At 43.7% G+C, this 22,128-nt stretch overlaps 1 protein-coding gene across 2 annotated transcripts in view; it reads right to left on the reverse strand.

Annotated features, from left to right (window-relative positions):
* The window catches only part of Ephb1 (EPH receptor B1), a 436,689-nt gene that overhangs the window by 123,305 nt on the left and 291,256 nt on the right, over window positions 1-22,128 (reverse strand). For both annotated transcript variants that reach the window (XM_004625001.1, XM_004625002.1), the window contains exon 4: window positions 18,909-19,064. In XM_004625001.1, coding sequence (XP_004625058.1) covers window positions 18,909-19,064 — 156 coding nt within the window. The remainder of the gene's footprint in view (window positions 1-18,908; window positions 19,065-22,128) is intronic.

The raw sequence follows: 22,128 nt of genomic DNA on the forward strand, positions 1-22,128 counted from the left end.
GGAAGCACACCCAAGGAGGGGGTAAATCCTTCCTCATAAGTATAGAGTTGTTCATCCAGGTTGAGTCCAGCACTTATTACTTCCTAGGCTTGTAACTGCAGTGTGTACCTGTGCCTCTGCTGCATGGCCTCCTGAGTTGTGGTTTGACTTTGACATAGTATCTGGGCTCCACTGTCCTCTCTGAGCTATAGGCAAGGCAATCTCTTCTTAGTTCCTATAGCAAATTGTGCCCTCTGTACAGTCTCCCTTTGAGAAAGGGTTGAGATAATGTCTGAGAATGAACCAGAAATGATATTTAATATTTAAGACTTCTGCATATTGTCAGCATAAAATGCAAAATATGTAATGTTCTCATATCTGAGAAAAGCTAGTGTCTCTGTCATTTTCTGTTGCAGGATCACCCGTATCCAGTATTCATTACTTAAAGGAGGAGAGGCTCATTTGAACTCACAGTTGCAGTCTGTGGCCAGCTGGTTTCAAAGTAGAAACATGATGGAGAGGATGTTTCTACATGGGGGGACAACGCTGCTCAACTCACATTGAACTGAGAAGGAAGAAGAGTTGTAGATAGAGATATACACACCAAAGTCACATCAGCAGTGTGACAGAACTCTTCCAACCAGCTCCCAACAGCTAGAAACTCACCAATGGGCACATCCAGTGGTGTATATAACATTCCCATCATCCAGTCACCTGCTCAAAGCTCCATCTCTGGTCTCATGCAAACTTGAAGGAAGTATTCTAGATCTAAACCATAACAGTCAAGATTGCAATCTGAAAATGTAACTGGCTGCAGTCTTCAACATGGGCTGAAAGTTAGAGGATAAAATAGAGAGGAACATCAAAAGAATAATATTAGGGATTATGGGGGTATACAGTGTGCTTGGGAACCTGTAGGTGGTGTGGTATGGTATTGCTCCTCTAAGTGAAGGTTCTACCGGAGTGTCTCATTCCCCACTGTGCAGTGTGACGTGGCTACTTCTAGGAGCCATGTCAAGATATCTGAGTAACTGGATCGCCTCCTCAGAAAGTTGAAAAGTCTTTGCAATTTTATAGAAAAGCAAGCAGGTTTCAAAGAATAGTGATAGGGGGCCTGACCTTAGCTCAGTTGTTTAAGTGGCTGCTTCCACAAAGCTGTCAGCCTCAGGTTGCTGTAGTTTGATCCCCACAACACTAGAGCCAGCCAAACCACCCCTGAGGGCATTTGGAGCAAAACAAACAAACAAACAAACAAACAAAAAAACTTAAGGGGGGACCTGGCCCTAGCTCAGTCCTTTAAGTGGCTGCTTCCACAAAGCTGTCAGCCTCAGGTGGCTGGAGTTCGAACCTCACACCTCTCCCGCTGGCCAAACGTGCCCTGAAGGCATGCGAGGAACAACAACAACAAAGAATAGTGATAGGTACATACATGGGAGGCATGGAGGTCTGAAGAGATATTCTGCAGGTACAAAGTATATGGAAGACCAAGTTAGGCTAGCTGTTATGTCTGTTCCCTAAATATAGCTTGCAGAGTGCTGTAGAAGCTAACATAAGCTGAAAGAGGATAAGTTTGCTATCGTTGCAGAAGCAGTTGAGTTATCAAGGAAGCATAAATTTAGCTTAATGCTTATTTGTATTTTCTTCTTCAGTAAATGGTTGCTTCAAACCAAACCAAACCAAAGCCAAATCTTTCTTTATTCTTTCTAGTTCCCCAGCTTAAGTTCAGCTCTCTTTATCAGTCTCTCTTTCCAAATAGGATGTCAGCTCCTCTTTCATCATTATCTCACCAAGTGCACATTTCTTAAAGACAAGTCAGACAAGAGTGACCAGCATCTCAGGAAAGGGAGTCTTATGTGGAGGCCAAGTTGTTTCAGGACCTTGGAGAGGGACATGACTCCTGTACACTCTACTTGTTTCAATGTTTCCTTGCTGGCCATAGGGGGAGCTTGTGAATATCAGGCAACATATAACTCCACAATAACAAGAGTCAGTGGCAGAAGAAGTGGTCAGGTTTTGTCACAGGGAGAGGGACACTTGAGGCCCTATTGAGAAATTGGGAAAAAGTTATCAGAGATCTGCTGGAAACTAGTGATATCAAAATGGACATCTGGATGAATCATTTAGAGAATACCAAAGACATCCTCTTCCCAACAGCAGAAATTCAGGCACAGGGTCTTCGGGAAACAAACACAGACTAAAGATTGTCTACAGCTTGTGAGTTATGAACATATAAGAATTATTGTTCTGTTCACCATGGAGTATGTAGTGTCTAAAGTTTGGGGGTATCTCTTTCAGAGAGGATCCTTTTGAAAGCTCAGGCAACTTTGAGGTTCCTCTCCTCGAAGTGTGGTACATCCTCCTTGGATAATGAGGAGAGGACATTAAAACCTGGAAAAACTTATGTTGGCTCACTCTTCCTAATGACCGGATGAACACAGTCATTCTAGGAAATGTTATGCCACCTCTGGAGTCTATTTAAGATGATCCCCAGGAGGAACTCACTAGAAATTGAAGGAAACTGAACAGCTTCAAGTAGGCATGAGTCAAATAATCCCAGATTTTAACATTAGCTCTCCAAGCATCAGCATATTCAGTGATAAAATTGGGGTGGAAATGAGTTCTACCTATTTGATCATTTTAAAAAGGTACTAGAAAGGAGCAGTATAAATAAAAAGCTAGAACAATACCTAGTAGGGGCTGTGCATTTTATTCCTTATAACATCATAAATAATTTGAATACAATGGCACAAGCAAAGTCCCTGCTCTCATAGAGCTCATATTCTAGTGAAGTCAGATAATGTTTCACTAAGAAGATATATAAGCAGTGATAAGGCTTTGATGGCAAATGCAGCAGGAGCAGAAACAGCATGCTCAGGTGCTAATGAAGCTCTTTTGAAGAAGAGGCCACATGAACAGAGACCAGAATGTGGTGAGTCAGGAATCAGGCCAATATCTAGAGTGAGTGTTCATCAGGACAAAAGGTCAGCAAGTGCAAAGGCCCTGACATGGGGCAGTAATTGGATCATTAAAGGGAAATCAAAGGGACAGAAAAGCTGGAGTAGGGGAGGGGAAAGAAGGAAGAGGGAGTAAGAGAGGAAGGGAAAGAGGCAGGAGGGAGGGGAGAAAGGCGTGGGGAAATAATAGATTAGAAAGGTAGTGGAGGAGATAGATTATGTAGATACTGTCACTGCCTGCAGGGATTTTACTCTCACTGAGATTTTATTCTAAATAAGACTCTGAACAGAGGAATGACATGCTCAGACTTTTTCAGTACTATTCTAGCTGCCTTGTGAGGACAGGATGTATGAGGATAAAAGTGGAAGCAGGCAGACCAATTAGGAGGCATGGCAGTTATCCAGGCAAGAGACAATGGTGGCTTGAATCAGAGTAGCTGTGGAGAGGATGAGAATAGTCAGATTCTGAGTCTTTTTTTTTTTAATATCTCTGAACATAGCAGTCTTTTGCTGACATTATGTCACTAGTTTCTCTTCACATGCTTCAGCTTCTCATTTTAAATGTTGATCAAACTGAGGATCAAAGAGGCCAAATGGCTTGTCTGTGACCACAGAGAAGTCATTAGGCAGGTGGGTGTGACAACTGGCACCAAGACCCTTGCCTTGTAGTGGGCTAAACCTTGTTAGGTGAATAGAAGGACTCTCTCACTCACTGGCTTCCCATGGACACAGTCCTGACTAGGTGGAACTCGTTTATGCCAGGACACAAATGACCAACACTGAGTCCTTTCCCTAGAATAGATTTCTATGGGGAGTATATAGAACAAAGTGATGGGTTGGTTTCCATTTCAGTGGAGTTCTAGATGGTAGTTTGAATTTTATATGCCCAGAACTATTTTAGGCAGTATTGTTCATTGCCTAATGAAATGTATCTTCCCAGTATCTTAGGAGGTAAGAAGTACTCTCCTCAGTTTACATATAAGGAAACAGAAATAATTTTAGGGAAAGTCCTGGGGCAGGTGATAGCTGGAATCAAGACATGAATGCTGCCCAGGCTTCTAAGGCAGGAAGGCACAGTGGTGACAAGCGAGCAGCCAGGTGCCAGGGGCACGTGCTCACAAACAGGTGGAAAGCTCCTGCTCCTGAGCCATCTCTGCACCTTCCCTGAGAAGCAGAAAGCTGTGGCTCTACCACAGGGCTGAGCAAGTCTGTGCGTGTTGCTCATTAGGGTCTTAGAAACACTGGGCCCTACTCAGGAAGTTCTCCTAATCATAACAGTTAATAATAAGAAGAAATGATTAGTCAAAACAAGGAGGAACCCTGCTGAGAGGGACTTAGGGAGCCTCATGCTACACATTTCACCAAATACCAATGTTTATAGAAAGTATGTCTTATATCTCCCTCAGTGGAGCTACTAGAAGAAAGGGAGTGAATTTCATGTTCTGGGAAAAGAGAGAGCTTCTCTTTGACCCGAGCTGAAGCTGGAGAGCTCAGGCTTCCTGGGGGCTGGGAAGCTATTTGAGGGTGGGTGCAGTTTGTCACCAAGAGGCAGCACATGTCAGCAGGAATGTGTTATGCTGACTCAGGCCACTGTCTTGGTGTGGGAGGGTAGATAGTTGAAACTCTCACTTGTGGAACAAGACGAGGCCAAGAAGAAGAGAGCTTTAATATCATTCCTGCCCTGGACCCTGCCCAAGACTCCCTGGGAATGCTCCAAGTCAAGGAGAACTATAAGATCATGGGCTTAAGGATCTGAAGGGGCTATATAAAGTCCCTTTCCTAATCTTGAAAATGAGGCTTTGGAAACCTCCAGGAGTAATGAAAATGTCTTGGACTCAGAAAACTGGACTGAATTCCAGCTTTTCTTTTAGTTTTTTTTCTTTTTCTTTCTTTATTTTTTTGTGCAGGGTCTTACTACACAGCCCAGAGTCATAGTGATCCTCCTGATTTCTGCCTCCCTAGTGCTGGGATTACAGGTGCGTGCTACCACACCTGGAGTCCATCGCTGGCTCAGAGTACCTGGGAACAGGGCCAGTGTGGCATGCAGAGCCAGGCATCGAACCCTGGCCCCTGTGAGTTCCAGCTTTGCTACAGTGTTATCCTAGCCAGGTCACTCAACACTAATCCCTCACTGACTCTTCACACTTTTGGAAGCCTCATTGGGTTGTTCTGTAAATGTGTGAGTTCTACTTCCATCTCCATGAGGAGCTCAAGTCTGTAGCACAAGTGGGCACCTGCACAACAGCCACACAAATGAAGGCTGCCAGAGGCCCAGCCCTGGAGCAGAGAGAGGGGGCCGGGCAGTGTGGCACAGGAATTCTGAGGAGACGCTGTACTCATTACACTCTGGGGATCAAGTGACTTACTACACCCTGAGGCACTCCATTTTCATCTTCCTTAGTAACACAGAGAGGACACTTCAGGTGCTGCTGGATGATGTTCTAAAGGAGACATGTGCTACCTTGGCAGGTACACAGAGAACTCCCAGGTTCCAATGACAATTCAAAGTCCAGGGCACAAAAAAGAAACTGAGAAAAGTAGGCAGACATCACAGGAAGCATAGAACACCCAAACTCAAGTCCTGATTCTGACAGTCCCATAGACATCTCCATTCTTCAAATAGAAAGAAACCTGGGAGGCCCGTGTGTTCCCGGTGGCAAATGCCCTGTGCAGTCACACTGGCTGATTGGCAGGCTCAGTCAGATTCCTGCGTGGGAAAGAGGACCAGTGCTCCAATCATTACAGTCACCTATTAGTAATCATAACTTGTTTGAAAAGATAAGAAAAGAAAACAATCTATTCACAGTAACCACAAACCCCATAAAATACCTGCGGTCAAGTCTCACAAGGCCTGTGCAATAGCAGCAGGAAGACAACCATAAAGCCAGACTGGAAACTATAAAAGAAGACTTGGGCAAGGATCAGGGTTCAATCCTTGGCACTACGTGCCATGCCGGCCCCAGCCTAGGTGTGCTGAACTGGCCACCAGGTGTGGTGCACACCTAGGAACCCAGGGCTGGGGAGACTGAAACAGGAGAATCACTACGAGTCCAACCTGCAAAGTAAACCCTGTACCAAATATATATAATTAAAAAAAAGACGTCTCGAATCCCATCTACTTGGATGAAAAGTTTCAACATTATAAAGCAAACAGTCAACTCCAAAATAATCCATATATCCAGTGAAGTCTTATTCCCAATTAAATAAAATTATATAATAAAATATTCCAGACTAGGTCAAGGGTAACCTTGAAGAACAAATGGACACAACACTTTTGAGGATTAATAGACAGAACCTTGGTTGTTGAAATGTACAATAAAGCTATCATCTGTAGAAGTTTTATTACTGTGTCAGAACTGACCAAACAACTGGTGGGAAAGAATAAAGACAGATATTCAAGGCATTTATTTTACAATAAAAGAAGGAGCACACTAAAATGGAAGCTGTTCCCATAGAGCTGATGGTATGCTATTTTTAATAACTTAAATAAGAATATCAGTGTCACATCCTATTCAAAAATTAATTTCAGATAGAGAAAGGAATTAAACATAACCATTGTATGGTGAATTAAATGAAAATATAAGAGTAGTTTTATACCCTAGAGTGGAAAGAGCATACATAAAACCCAGGCCAAAAAAAAAAAAAAAAAAGTCAAGACAAATCCTTAGAACCAGAAAGAAGTATTCTGATTCGATTTCAAAAATTAAAACCTTGTTATGACAAAATTATATCCAAAAATAAGTGGAGGACTAGAGGGCAGGATGCCACTTATAATTAATGGACATCTGAATGTCAGCTTAAAAACATAAAAATGGCAAAAGGTTTTATATAAGAAATTCCCAGAAGACAAATCAAATTGGTCAATAAACATAAACAATACACACTCACTTATAATCAGGGAAATATTAATCAAAATGACTAAGAGATCATTTAAACTGGCAAAGATTAAAAGTCTCAATAACATTCAGTTGAGCCAGTGTATGGAGAAGCAAAATACTGTATATACTGCCAAGAGGAGTGTAAATTGGCTAAGCCCTTCGGGAATGCACTCTTGTGACATTGGCTGACTTCCAACTGTGTACACCCAGTAACTCAGCAGCTCTATTTCTAGACAGCAACTAAGCCCCAAGGTATGTCTGAGGGTTCTTTGTTATTGTTTATATTAATGAGGTGCTGGAATTAGGCTAAGAACCTACCCACAGGTGACAGTGGAACTCTTCAGAGACCCCTGGTACTTCTCCCGCCCAACTTTCCTCTCTTCTCAAGTTTTAGGGAAAACAATTTTCTCAGCCACTTTGTATAAAGAGCATATGATGAGTTCTTACCAATGAAACTCAATCCATCATCTCAGGTGGTTGCTACCATTGCATTGGTGCTGGGTCATCTGAGAGGCAATAGTCCTCCTTCCAATGGAAAGCAGACTAGCCCTGAGGGTGAGAAGCTAGATACCTGAGCTTGGTCAGACCTGGGAGGAAATGCAGGATGTGTGGGCTCACTTAGCCTTCAGGGACCTTGGTTCCCTCATCTGTAAACTGGGAATAACAGTAGCACTCAATTTACATTCTGTGAGATTAATTAAGAAAAATCCATGTTAGGGGTTTAGCATGCCACAATGGAGGAACACCTTAATAAAGGCTAGTTGCTATTGTTAGAAATACATACTTATGTTCCTGATGCAATCAGCTGTTGCTTCAACATGGAGCCACAGGGCATGCATCACACCGATGGTGTCTTCAGAAGAGGTCTGTGTCCTGGAAACTTCAGTGCTTCCCAGCCTGACTGGGCTGAGGGGTACAGGCAGGAGCACTGCTAACCTTTCAGAGCTGCATACATTCCCTGCTTCTGTTTCTTGTGTTTTACTTACAAGAAGAGAGACTTTTTGTCTTGGGTGCTCAGTTCTCTGGTTCTGGCCTGTGGACAGCATCCTCTTTAAAGGAACTGAATGATTCTTCTTCATCACTTACTGAGTACTAGTAGGGTCTGGTGGTGACCATGGTTTCCCACAGATTTCCAGGACCCTGGGCCACTACTCTGTGCAAATCTGGCTATCAGCTCTAACCTGCCTCAAGCTTCATCACACTAATAGTGGCCACGTAGCACTCCAGACCTCACTACTGAGCATCCATTGAGGGAGTTGCTCTAAAGGCTGCCCGGGGCATCTTCTGTAAGGCTAAGCCCACAGCCATAAAAAGGACAACACACTATCACCACCACTGCACACTCCCTGCTCCTTGGACCAAAGAAGAATAAACAGGGACCTTTGTGTTCCAAACCAGAGCCTCTGGCTCTGTGCTCTTTAGTCCCTGAGAAGCAAGCCTCCCTTCCTGATGTGACTTTAGCACTCTCTATTAAGTGCAGTGGAGGTGGTCTCTGGCATGGTCTGGAGGAATCCTGGGCCTTCCGCAGGTTGGCTTCAGGCTGTATCTGCTCTTTCTTATCCAAGTCATCACTAATACATTCATAAATCCAGCCTGTAAATCTATATTAATCCCATATCATAACAGTTCTCAGATGTCTGATTGAGACAAGCAATTTCCAGAGAATTGCATGGAAAGTTGCGCAGAAGACCAGACATACCATTTCAAAATAAATCGCTACAAAATGATGGATTCTTTTTCCTAACCCAGAAAGAATGGATACACCCACACTGCCTGTGAGACTGTGAGACGCACTTCTTTTCACTTCACCCAGCTTCCCACATCCTTCAAAGACCCTCTTTGCAGCTCCCAACAGCCCCTTTGGTATACTTCCAATTACAGGATGATTTCTTATTAGTAGAGAATATTTAAAATCTAACTCAGAGTGAGTTAAAAGTAGCTTCTCCTAAGTCTCTGATGAACTCCAAAGATCTTGGGATCCTTGGTCTTTGTCACACCCTAAGGAAGCCATCAAACATGTCTGCAACTCTCTCTCTGGCTTTAGCTTCCATGAATCATCTGCATGTGTAACCAAACCATGGCATCTGGAAAATTCCAGTCCTGGTTTTAGAAAATTCTGGCTGGTACCAGGTTTCAGTATGGCAGCTGGGATGTCAGGGAATGAAAGAGGATGAAGAGCTCTCTGTGGGAAGGCAAGAAAATATATTGGCCCCAGGAAATATTAGAGCTGAAAATTCAGATATTATCACAGACGTTGAGAAAAACATGCATGAAAGCTGGGTGTGGGCCAGGGACCCTGCACAGTGTAATAGAATTGAAGGTTGAGTCTGCGCCTGACTGACAACAAAGGATGCAGTGTGAGTTCTGGGGCTGGCTAACTGTCAGTGGTAGCCTTGAAAATTCATCACTAAGTACAGACTGGCCTGAGGTCTAGGGATGAGCAGTAGCCCATTGGAACTTGGACTTGGTGTCTGGCTGAACTGGGTCAGGATCCAGAGCTGAGCCATTATCAGTGGGAAAGGGAGGATGAAGGGAACCAAGAGGCCATATGTAGAATGACTGAAAATTCAGGGGTCAAGCTGGTACATAGAGTTTGTGACCAGATTTGTAATCATGAGAGATGCAGACAGGAAAGTAATAGTGTCAGAATTTAGCCAAACTAGGAGGGCTCTCCAGGAACACTTTATCTAGAACGCCCCATTTGAACAAAGAAAACAACTTATGTAGTATTCAGCATATATGTAACATTCAGTTAGGAATTGTACATGCATTCCACAATGGGCATAATAGTAAGCAATATCTTCATGTTTGGGGAAAGGAAATAGAAATTTGGAGAGTTTAGGTAACCTAGCTGAGGCCACTCAGCAAGGGAGAGATGAAGCCGGGAGGCAGCCCTGGTCTGCATCATCCCAACTGCAAACCTCTTACCACTTGACTGGGGTGAGCACTTCCTAGGTAAACTCACATGGGGGTGAAAAGATCATATCAGCACATTAAAGGGTTTCTATCCCTGTGCACAGGTGAGACCCCTGTGCCCGAAGGACTCTAACCAACAGAATATCCAGAACGGGCAATGCAAAGCCTTGTCTTCCTGGGAGGTGAGTGAGAGTCTGACAGAGAGCAGAAGATGCAGGACTACTTGTTCTCTACTTATCTTCTTCTAGGCAGAGACCTGGGGCCAGGAAGATTCACCAACCTTGAGCAGCAGCCCACATTAAGTTGTAGCCTTCACTCCCAACTGGTCCTACCCAGGACTAGCACCTATAAATTTGACATTATGACCATTACCTGAAACTTTTCAGGTAATGAAATGCAAAGCAGCATTCCTATCCAGAAAAGATCCTAAAAGCATGGGTAGACAGCTTTGTTGTCATTCTTACAATAGAAAAAAGAGTAGAATGAATGGATACATTTTACTCAAATCCCTCCCTACCTCTGAAACGCCATAATTAATTATGGCTTAGTGAGCCTGAATAAAGGATGACAAGGACCAGTATGTGTCCTCCAAGTTTAAGTCAGCTCAGCAGACATCATTTCTATAAAAGATGATTGAGTTGCAGGGGAATTACACACAGAGCATATACCTCATCTTCTGCAAATATTTTTTTTAAAGTTCACAAATATTTGTGTACCAAGGAAAATATTGTTAACTAAATCATACTGCTAGTTTTTGGACTGTAGCTGTTTTGAAAATAGCATAAAAGTGAAATAAATGACTTCGATAATAGTAAGAAAATAATTTACCTTTCTTAAATAATTCATTTCTCAGACACAATTCCAAACAGGATTGTTACGGCTGGGGAGATTGCTCAGTGGAATAAGCGCTTCCCTGGCAAGTGCAAGGACCTGAGTTCAATCCCAGGTTCCGTGAAAAAAAAAATCAACTCAAATAGGATTGTTACATTTCATTCCCATGAAAACAAAAGGAGACAGACACAAGCATCATCTCCACTTCATGGGTAGAGGAATGGGGGCTTCGAGCAGCCTTGTCTCATATTCCACATAACTGAGAAGTGACAGTGCAGGCCTTTACCTGGGCACGGGTTCCAGAGCTCACACTTCTTACAGTTACATGTTCTCCATTTGAGACAATAGAAATCAGTTCTTGGGATGACCTATACATGAGAGAGCATTGTGCCTACATCCACCAGAGAAAATTTCTAAAATCATAATATAAGTACACAATAGGGGAGCCCCAAATAGGCAGCATTCCTGATGGAACAAACAAAAGCAGTGGCTGCTAGTAGCCAGCAAGTCTGATGTGAGCCCATGGTGTCAGGAGCCGTGACCAAAGTAAACAATCAGCAGTACTCTGATCACAGGAGAAAAATCCATCACCATCCCACTGAACTCTGCTGTCAAGTAAAGATTACTAGTTTCATTTCTGCCTGTCGTGTTTTGAGAGTTCTGATGATGAAAATGAGAAATCCAGAAAGGCAAGCCAGAATGGCGGGGGTGGAGTAGGAATTCAGGAAAGTGTGTGCTTTGGGGGATTAGATAAAATAACATGTTTAGTCTGAAGGAGATGATTAAGAAAGGATGAGAAAGTTGTCCTTAAACATTGAAACCACTGGCCAACTCAACACTGGACCTCCACGGCCAACCAATGGCAAAGAGTAGGAGAAAGTGTTTCCACGCAAAGAAAAAGCAGAGGATCCCCTCGCCCCCGCAGGGCTGGATGGTGGCTGCTGGCAATTGGAATGGAGCCAACCTGTGAAATGTATGAGCTGTCTGTCATCAGAAATCCTCAGAAAACTAAAAGTGGGAGGCTTGTCTCTCTGGGCTATTGGAAAGAGAAGGCTGGCATGAGGGGTGTGGTTGACGTGTGGCAGAAACTGTAAGGCGCTCTGAATGTGTAAGGCGCTCAGTCGGTGACTCCCAGTGCTCTTCTGGTAAGACACTGTAGCAGAAAGTCTGTGTGACTCGCTGTTAACTTAAAGCTTAGAGCTATATGATTCCTTTTAAGTGTTATACCCACTTGGGCCAAACAACTGTAAAAAGAAATTGTAGACCACAGAAGTGTAAAAGTGCATTTACACAGGCAGTGCTGACCCTTCCTAAAACAGCAATGACAGTAATAAATAGTTTTCAGGTGCAGTCACACTCCTTCCAGGTGTCCATCGCATCTGCCTGGCCTGCTCAGGTGTAAGCCTACATCAAGGTATTCCAGGAAGCCAGGTTGGCCTGTGACGCTTGCCTGGATTTCACCAACACAAAGAAGAAGAGAAAAGAAAAAAACCTAGACTGTCTTCCCCTCCAGACTGCAGATAACATGTTTTAATATGCAGCTTGGATCATGCATCAGGGTAAAATCAAGCAGTCCTCTTGCATACAGAAGGTGGCACTCAGTTCATCTTTTACTAAAACTATGGGCAGCAAAAGGTAAAGCAAACCTTGAGTAAAGCAGCCTTCTTTTAATGTTGCAAGTCCCCATTTAACAGAGGTAAACACTTGGGCAAAGGTCTCCTTTTGAAAAGTATTCAAACCCATTGTCAAAGTATAGCCTGTGGACAAGCAAGCAGTCCCTGTCTTACAATACTGGATTCCTGCTGCAACTGGGATGTCTGTGGCCATAGAGACCTTCTTGCCCTAAGAGATGAGCCAGAGAACTACTCTTTGAAATGGGGAATCAAAGACTTTATTTTGGCTTGATTTCCAACTAGGTGGGGTGTGCACCCAGCTAAGTGGTGAGACCCACTACCTGAGAATGTCTCCTACTCGCTGGGCTCTCCATCCCCAAATAGTGCCCACCAGTTCCCCTGCTTCTGCCTCTGTTTCTCCCTCAGCCCCCCTTGGGCTCACTCCAGCAGGCTATGCTCACTAGATTCCATTCCCATTGTTTTCTCTATCCCAGTTCATGTGATATATTGTAGGTGCCATGCTGCTCTGACCACCTGGGGTAAGCAGAAATAGAAATGGAGTCAAGAGTAGGTAGGGTTATGCTGAGAAGTGGAGAGGCCCTCCTTTGAGTCACTCATACCCAGACACACTTGCACACACACATTCATATCTCACTTTGCCTCACCTCTTCACACACACACACACACACACACACACACACACACACACACGGCCCCTCCTGGTCTTCCAGCCTGACATGTGAAATTCTCAGAGGAAGAGGTGGGCCTTTGTTTTCATTCTACCAAAATTCACTCAGGAGCCTTTCTCCACAGGAATCATAAAGCAGAAGACAGAGAAACGTGACCTAATTTTAAAGCAATGTCCTCAAACTTTGGCAGCCTTCTGATAGCTGGGATCCACCCCCAGCGCTTCTCATTCAGTGGTGTAAGGAGAGGCTGAGAATTTGTATGTCTAGCAAGTTTGCAGGTGACACCAAGGCTGCTTGTCCAGGGACTGCATTTGAAAACCACTGGTCTACAAAAAGCTACAACTCTTGTTGCACCGGTCCTGCTTTACCTTGGTCTTAACCATCCAGTAGAAAAGTATGAAGATGAAATATAGAAAGTAGAGCCATGTTGTTATGTTGAGCTGTGGGGGACTCAGGTCAATAATTTCTCACATTGCCAGTTAAACAGAAGACCCAATGCTATTATGGGCTACTGGACTCTTTTAGAATATTTTGCTGAGTTTACACACCTATAATATTCAATAACGGAACTTAGAAAAAATGGGGTACACAGATGAATGTCCATTTTGTATCTGTGTATTCAAAGTGGTTAGGATAGATATATAGTTACATTCTCTTAATGAACAAAATGATTTGTTCTAATGGTGTTTGTAAATATGATCTCAAGTCCGCATCTTGTACAGCAATTAACCACTAAGAAGAATATATGCAGTGTGTTATTTGTTGAAACTGTACTTCCGATTTGATTTGAAACTGTCTCATTGCTATCTGTTTATCAATAAAATTTTGAAAAAAAAAAGAAAAGAAAAGAAAACCACTGGTCTAAAGGAAACCATCACAGGGAAGCCTTATGAGCAGATGTCTCGCAGATTCACAGTGCTCTGTTGGATATCAGGTCGGCTGTGGAGGACCCTTGCCGATGGCTTCCTCCTGACACCTCAAAGCTCACCTCCTTCTACCCCCTGTGCCCTGGTTTCCCCTTCTCCATTCCACTTAGCTTTCTTAGAAAGACCCACGCTGAGGCACAGGAAACATTACACTCCTGGGCAGTCTAAGGAGTGTGATCCATGTGCCCTGGGACTCCCCTGGTGCCCTATGTGATAGGGATGAAAGGAACATCTGCCAGCTTCTTAAAGATGAAATATAAACCTCGAGGAGACAATCCATAGCATTCAGAGATGGGATAGGGAAGCAAGGATTTCTACCCTCTCCTACTGGGAGATAGATTCAAGAGAATAACAGCCAATCACCGGCAACATCCAGATGGTTCTAAAATCTCCCAAATTGTAACTTTCACGGAGATTGCAGTGTCTAACTCAGATAGATTTGACTGTTGTCCTGGGGCTTCACTGCTTTCGGTCACTTAGTTCTGACAGCCTCCTAAATTGAGTTCCATCATGTCCATATCTCATTTTGCTAATAAGAAAACATGTTCAGAAGGGCCAAATAACTTGCCCTAAATCACATCATCAGGAGCCAAACTCAGAGCCCCTGCTCTTGCTTCTTAGTTTCCCTGCCTCTGTGTGAGTCAGGAAGGAAGTTGAAGATGGGTTACAGGGGTCCCAGAGGGCTGGCCAGGACTGTGCTTTCTATTTCGAGGGCCCACTGTGGGAGCTCAGGTGACACAATGACCTTGGAGTCCTTGCTTCACTCTGTTTCTGTAATCAAAGCAGCAGAGGGACTGCCACAGAATCTGAAGAAGAAATAAAAGCAACAAGACAAGCACTAGCTTGCCTCTGAGATCCATCACAATTTCTCCCATGTGGGTGACAGAAAAAGGGTTTTGGTGGTCAGAAATGTAACAAGGTAATTATTTTCACACCAGTCCTTCAGCACAGTTTTTCACAGACAGCAATTTTATAAAGCATAATTATCTATTTTCACCTGCTTCATAAATTCCTCCTTTTCCCCAGTAAACTAGAAATTATTTAAAACTGAAGCCATGCGTCACGGTGCTTGGTTTCCCATTGCTGGGCATTTCCACATGCCTCCCTCCTGTCCCTCTGTCTGTGTGACCCTGTCATGCTCCCATTGCCATCTGACCCTCCTGTGCACAAAGGCCATGTGTGTCTCACTCCAGGGAGTCACTGAACTGCGGGACCCTGAGAACTGAAGGGCATTCCTGTCGACCATCACTCCTTCCCACTTCTCAGCTCCTGGGGTTCTCACTCTTGGCTGTGCCTTCCTTTTTCTCCCCTGGACACACAGCACCCCCTCTCATTTGTTGCCACTAGGATCTTCAGGCCTAGGTAACTGTGTGGTTTGAGACAACACAATGGCATTCTGCTGCGATGCTGAGGCAGGGCCAACTCATTGCTACTTTCAGATCCCTGATGTCCTCTCCTGCTGGAAGCATCCAGAGGTGTTGTCATCATCACACTTTCCAGGGATATAACCAAAGCAAATTTTAGCATCAGTTGAATATTTACGATGAACCAGGCTCTGTGCCAAAGATAAGATTTTGCTTAATCCTCACACCAAGTTAGAAAAGCATACATTACTGTAAGGTTGTGAGGGTGAAGCCACAGAAAGTGGGAAGCCAAGGTCATGTAAAAGGGAAGAGACAGAGTCAAGAGTCAAGTGTTTATCTATAAGATACCCTTCTTCCAATCTCTGCGTGTAATAAATGAAGTTTTTTCCCGGGATCCTCTCAACCTCAGGGAAATTTAGGGTAGCCAGGATGTTGTTGGATAGCAGGACCTCTGGGCAGTGCCTGAAGGAGGCAGCAGGAGGACGCTGACATTGTGACAGATGAATGGAACCTCAGTTAGTTCAGGAACATGTTTGTTTGTGAACAACTTGGCTCACAAACAGAAGGGTTTGGCAAACTTTTGTTTGCTTGCAAGCTCTGCATCTGGTGATGGACATAACCATGGTCGTGTTTCCTGCATGAACCACGAACATGGCCATCTTTTCCAGAATTGTGGGACAAATTAAATTCTTGAACCAAAGAATCAGTGTATATCCATGCATATTGTTGTACATCATTCCCTGACATACAATTCTAAAATCCTTGGAATCCTCAAAGTTATATCTTTTGAAATGCTAATGGCTGGCAAGCCCTCATGTAGGTGGGTGGTCACCAAGGTGTGATCAGGACAGTTGGGACATTCAGGCCCAAGGAGCTCAAGGTTGAGTTGATTGTCAATGGTTAAAGATGTAAACAATCACACATATGTACTCAAGTCTCCATAAAAATCCATAGGCACGGGGTTCAGAGACTTTCAGGACAGCTGAACCCCAGGGGTTCCTAGGAGTGATGTGTCTGAGAGAGTGTGGAACCCCTGAGACTTTTCCCTTTCTTGCCTTATCTATCATTTCTTCTGTATTTTCTATAATGTCCTTTAGAATAAACTAACAAAAAGTGTTTCCCTGATTCCTGTGAGCTATTCAAACACATTAGGTAAATGGGGGGGGGATGGATGATGAGAATCTTGACTTATAGCCAGTTGGTCAGAAGCATAGGTCCATGACTCTGTAGATATCTGCTGTCTTGTACACTTAGGAAAAGTGAGCTGTCCTGCCTTCACCCAGGAATCCCCAGAACCCTGTCTGGCTATAACTATTTCACAATGGGGCAGATAGAAGATTTGATTCATAAAGTGAAAGATCTGCATGAGCCCCAGGCCCCAAACAGCCTTTCTCAGGCTGAGCTTGGTCCCTGCACAGCTGCCCTGCGCAATCCACTGGGCCAGCTGGGAGCCCCAAGGCCACAGTGCAAGCCTATCCTTGCCTCAACAGCTCCAGAGATGCTCCTTGTATCTGAAAAATTATTTGCTGTGGTGATGTGTGATGCCTTTTTTAAGAGAACAGATGGTACCTCCAATTAGAATGCTTTAAAAGGAAACCCTAATGAGAATATAAAAGGCAACAAATTGACTTTTTCATACAGTACTTCCCTGGCACACAATAAATCAAATATATAATGAGGCTCAATAAAATAATAGCTTTACTTACACTTATTTTGTCTAGCACCGTGTTGCAGCCCAGCCTTGCCCTCTGGATCCCCTCACCAAACACTTGCATTTGTAGATCGAGGTGGGAAGTTGAATGTTACATTCAAGAATGGCTGCCAGGTTTGACCACCGCAACCACATGTAGCTTTGATTTAGTGATACTTAGTGTGAACGGAGCGCTGCATGTCTGGAAATATAAGGCACAAGGCAGCTCCACCCCACTCTGGACAAGCTGGGGAGAATAGGAGAGCTCAAAGCAGGGCATGGGAGGTGTATCTAACCCCAGAACTGACTGAAACAGATAGGAGAGGTAAGCCTGTGGGGTATGAGTCAAGGATGGTGCACTCAGGCAATAGGCAGGGAGTGGAGTGAGGGTCTCTGGGATGTTATTTTTTTTGTAGGAACTAGTCCTGTTCGCTCAGGCACATCTGGACAGCTCCACTTCCACATTCAGAGTATTTGCTCATGGTCCTGTCTTCCTTCTGGTTGCCTCATCCTAACTGAATCTGCAGGGCCTGGTTGCTGAAGTTGGGGGAACCTCAGCTTCTATTTGCACGAATTAATTTGGACAGGGAAACAGACTAATGAAACAGGTTCATGAGCAGAGATAGGAGGAGAATGTTTTGGCAAGGGAAGCGATGACAGCCTGGGCATGTGTGTTGGCCTTCAAAGAGACCTGTCCTTCATCTAAGCACCCTGGCAGCAGTAATTTTGCATCCTTAGGGGGCCTCTGAAGCAGTACATTAAACAACACTTCTCAGGCTCACGGAAGTGTCCCTTAGGGGAGGGAGGCAGCCAGAAATCAGTGGAGGAGACACCATCACAGAAAGACTGAGACTCTGTTCTGCAGAAATGGAATGATTTCTATAAGTCTCCCTCTACCAGAGGAAGTCTAGGGAAAATCAGTTTACAAGAGGATGAGCTTTTCCTTAGTTCAAATCTATAAGCATTGATCAAGCTCAGGGCCTTGATCTAGAAGGCACTTTCATTCCTCCCCTGTACCCAGGGAAGGTTACATATGCTACAAGGCCAGAATTAAGAAATTCCCCCACTCAGAGTCCAGTTATCTTTTCTGTCCATCAAACTGCAAGTGCAGGTGAAATGTCTCCCTGTGGCCTTCTGCACTGGGAATAGGAAGGAGCAATTCGGTCCAAGCCAATGTAAGGCAAGATTTCAACTCTCAGGGAGCCAGGTTGGTGCATCCAATACAAAATAAAATTCCAGTATAATTAGAGACTAACCTGGTATATTGATCCCAGAATGCAATGGGAATACAGAAAGGAGATATCAGCTCCTCTTCAGGGTAAAACCCTTAGTGAAAGAGGAAAAGTTCTCTATTCCTCCTACCCAAAAATTAGAAGTGACCCCCAACCTCACGATGACATGACAGTCTTTCTCTCTGAAGAAAATAATGGGAGGATAAATGTAGCTGATGCAGAAGCATTAGAATTTGTGCCTCTGAGATGCTCTATGCAGTCAGGTTGTACTGCACCTTGCTGTGCACTGGAGAAGACACAGGGAGTTGAATATGCTGGCATGCAAGGACATTCATTTGGTAGCTAAGATAATTATAGAATAACTAGGCAATTAATAAAAGTATGAAGAGTCCAAGGGAAACAAGTGGCAGACATATAGGAAGCCCAGTAAAAAGAGCTATTTTCAGCTGTATGGACCAGGAGGGGCTTTTAAGAGGCGATGACGACGAGAGTTCTAATATCTAATGGATCTCTTTCCTTTGCACTGAAGGAACTTCACAGCCTCGCATTTTTACTGTATGATGGACAGAAATTGTCTTGGTGAGGTGAAAAAAATCTCTTGTTTGGAAGGAAGAGGTGGGGAGAAAGTAATCTTGGCTTTGCTCTACTGAACAGAGAAGGGAGCTCAGTACCCTGTAGCCCGGGAGCTGTCCATTTCAGAACCACCATCAGCCTTTCTGTTTTGCCCTGCAGCAGAAGGATGATGTTTTTCTCACTCTGTGCCAGTGTTACAACTTGCACTGCCAGGGAACCAATTCCCCACTCCCTCCATCCCAGAGCCTTAAGTAGAGACTTACTAGTACACGCCACTTCCGGAGGGTCAAAATCCGCTCGGTAATAGCCAGTTCGGCAGGTGCAGATAGGAGATGCCTCTGAAGGAGAGCGGCTGTTGGAGGGGCAATGGGAACAGCCCTCAGCCTCCTGGCTGGCCTTGAATGTCCCTGCAGGGCAAGCTGGAACACAAAAAGATTATGTGAGAATCAATGGAAGGGTGGCAGCCAGAGGTCTTTGCCTGGAACTGGAAAATGAAACTGTTTGCCCTCCTCAACCAGACACTGAGATGCTCCCTTGTACAAATGCCCTGAGTGGGCCTCTCAGATAGAAACTCTTTAATACTTCCACTTTCTCAACTTCCTTAGTGAAATATACCTTCTTGGTAACAGTGGCCTTCTCTTGTGAACAATATGAAAAAGTATTCTTCCTTTTAAGATGTGTCAAAAAATTTAATGAAGAAATGAATGCAATGTGTAGCTCAGGATCTTAGGCAAAAATGTTCTGTAAATGGTTGTTGCCCCACCCTTGTGCCTGGTTTAAAGCCAGATCCTTACTATAAGCCATTCAGGGAAGGAATCTAGTCTTATATTCTCAGCTGGAAAAGGTTCTGGTTGACAATGGACCAGATCCATGGTTCCTAAATGCCATGCTGCAACACACAAGAGAGATACTGAGAGATGCATTAACATTCATTGTTATGAATGATGGCAAAAGACTGAAATTCATGAGTGATGCTTCAAGAAGAAATTAAGGTGATTTCAAGGTTAGTGCCTTTAGAACATCATTCTTCCTTAATTGCACTTTGATGTGCATTCAGGAATAGAGAAAAATAGGAATGGCTTTGCAGGCAATTCATGAGGGAATGTGTCACACACTTGTTATCTTCTGTCACATATATGGCTTTGGGGAAAGCTGGGAAGACATGGTACAACTTGATGCCACTGGAAGTGCTTTCATACATGGACCCCCTCTTCTTGATTTGTTGTGGAGTCAGCCTATAAAAGTCACACCAGGTCACATCTGCCTCCAGCTTATCCTTGGGGCCTTGAGCATGTCTCCTCTACCAAGACACTCAAGTCCAGACATCTGGTCTCCTTCCTGCCATGCCTCAAAAGGGTGATCCTGCTTGCCCTACATCTGTAAAATTCTTCCTCTCCAACTCAGCTCCTGACTCTTCTTGTCCTTGTGAAACCTGCTCTGGCTCATCCTCCTTTGAAATGAGTAAAACTCACTGCCTGGACAACTTGCATAATTCTCCTACACACCACACTAGTTTGTTCAGCAAATATGTACTGTGTGCATACTGAGAACCTGACCCGAGGAACATAGCCTGCCTTCAAGGAGCTCTTGATCCAGGGCAGTCGTATCATTATAATGCAGTGTGATAGTATTAGAATACAATGTGATCATCATAGAAGTGTCACTACAATGGCTTATACTTTCACACCTTCTCTTCCTAAATATGCTGTTCCTTCCTGGAGAGTACAGAGTATTCTTTAATAATGGCAGTAGCCACCATCTGCTAACTTGTCTCATTAAATGCTATACATACATTACTCTATGGGGTAGCTATTATTATCTCCATTGCTAACGAGGAAATTGGGACACTGAGAGGTTAAAAAGTTGCCCAGGATAGCACAGTGGGAGAAATGATAGTGATGATATGCATATAAGCTATTGGAAAAGCATCCACCAGTTTTCTGCCAAGACAAGAAGGAAGAACAGCTTCCTATGCCACAGAAGTTTTCTCATTCCACTGCTCACTTAAAGTGAGGAAGTGAATTCAGTTACTCCTGATATGCACTGTACTGTGGATGGAAGGCAACCTCAGTGAAAGGGAATGTTCTGGAATAGCACAACCCAATTGTTTTCCATGGGACACAAGTTCTTTGAAGCCTAAACGCCTATCACTTACAAAACAATTCTGTGCTGAAATATTTTTAAAATGTGGACAATAAAGCCATTTCCATTATTTTTATTGGGAAATTCTGTGGTGCTTGGAAAATGGGTACTAGAGTACAACTGAGATGAAGAACATTCACGACCTAATTGAAGGAGCATCTCCTGGGGCTCACAGACCACGGAACACACTGGATTAAGTACTGTTACCTTTGAGAAGTAACAGTTGCTGTTGTGCAGCATGTAAAAATAAACCACCTGATGACCCTTCTAAGCACATTCAAAGGAAAATTCATGTGGAAAAATGATTTGGAATATTTACTAAAGAATCAATAAACAAAAATACTAAATTTAGAAACAATGAATAACATACACAAAGTACTCTACTATTTGGTTCACTTGCTCGTGTCTCCAAGTCTACTCCACATCTTCTCCCTCTGTTTCCCCCCTCTTCTCCTTTCTGCCACCCACAACTCATCTCCATCTCCTGTTTGAGCACATGATCGCTGGCAACATTAGTACCTGTTGTTCCCAAAGCCACTGGCTCTGGTGCAGAAGACACAGAGGAACTGGGTCTGTGCTGTCCAGATGCAGCAGGCGAGGAGACATGATAACTACTCATGCATTCATATTTGGTCTCTGCCACACTGTAATTTTCTTAATGTATCAGATCAAGAAAAAATGTTTTCACATTCTTTCCAACATTTAAAAGCCACCTCACTTTACATTTAATAAGTTAACAGCATAAACAATCGCCCTGATATCCACAAGTGGCAGAGAGATTTGGAAAGTGGATTCCTGATATTTCTATGGATAAAAGCAGCTCTGAATTCTGGGATAATATGGAGGGTGGGCCTTTTGGGAGAAACACTCCCAGAGAGGGGAGATGTTATAGAACAGAGTCTCAGTCCAATCGCCCCTGAAAAGTAAGCACTGGGAAGTAGCAGCCACACAGTGTTGAGCTGGCTTCCTGATTCTGTTATTCTTTTTTTTTTTTAATTCATTTTATTGAGAAACAAATATCAGTGAGACACTTTCCAAGCTGATTAATAGGACATTTTCAATAATTAATACATTGCACATTGTTATCTTCTCAGCGGTCATCCACAGTACAAGAAGCAGCCAGGACATCCCATCCAAACACTAGAACTACAGATCCTTCCTCTCACTGAGCTAAGAGAAAGCAGCAGTACATCTATCCTATCTATTCTGTATATACTTAGGGTGAACAGTATGGAATTCCTCTGAGCCTCAGTTTGATCACCTGTGTAAAAGATTTATACTTCTCAAAACTTCTACGGGTCTTTAGAGCTAAATAAACTCTGGTATGAAGCACAGCTGTCC

Source organism: Octodon degus, unplaced genomic scaffold (genome assembly GCF_000260255.1).
Source record: "Octodon degus isolate 3935 unplaced genomic scaffold, OctDeg1.0 scaffold00008, whole genome shotgun sequence".
Lineage (NCBI taxonomy): Eukaryota > Metazoa > Chordata > Mammalia > Rodentia > Octodontidae > Octodon > Octodon degus.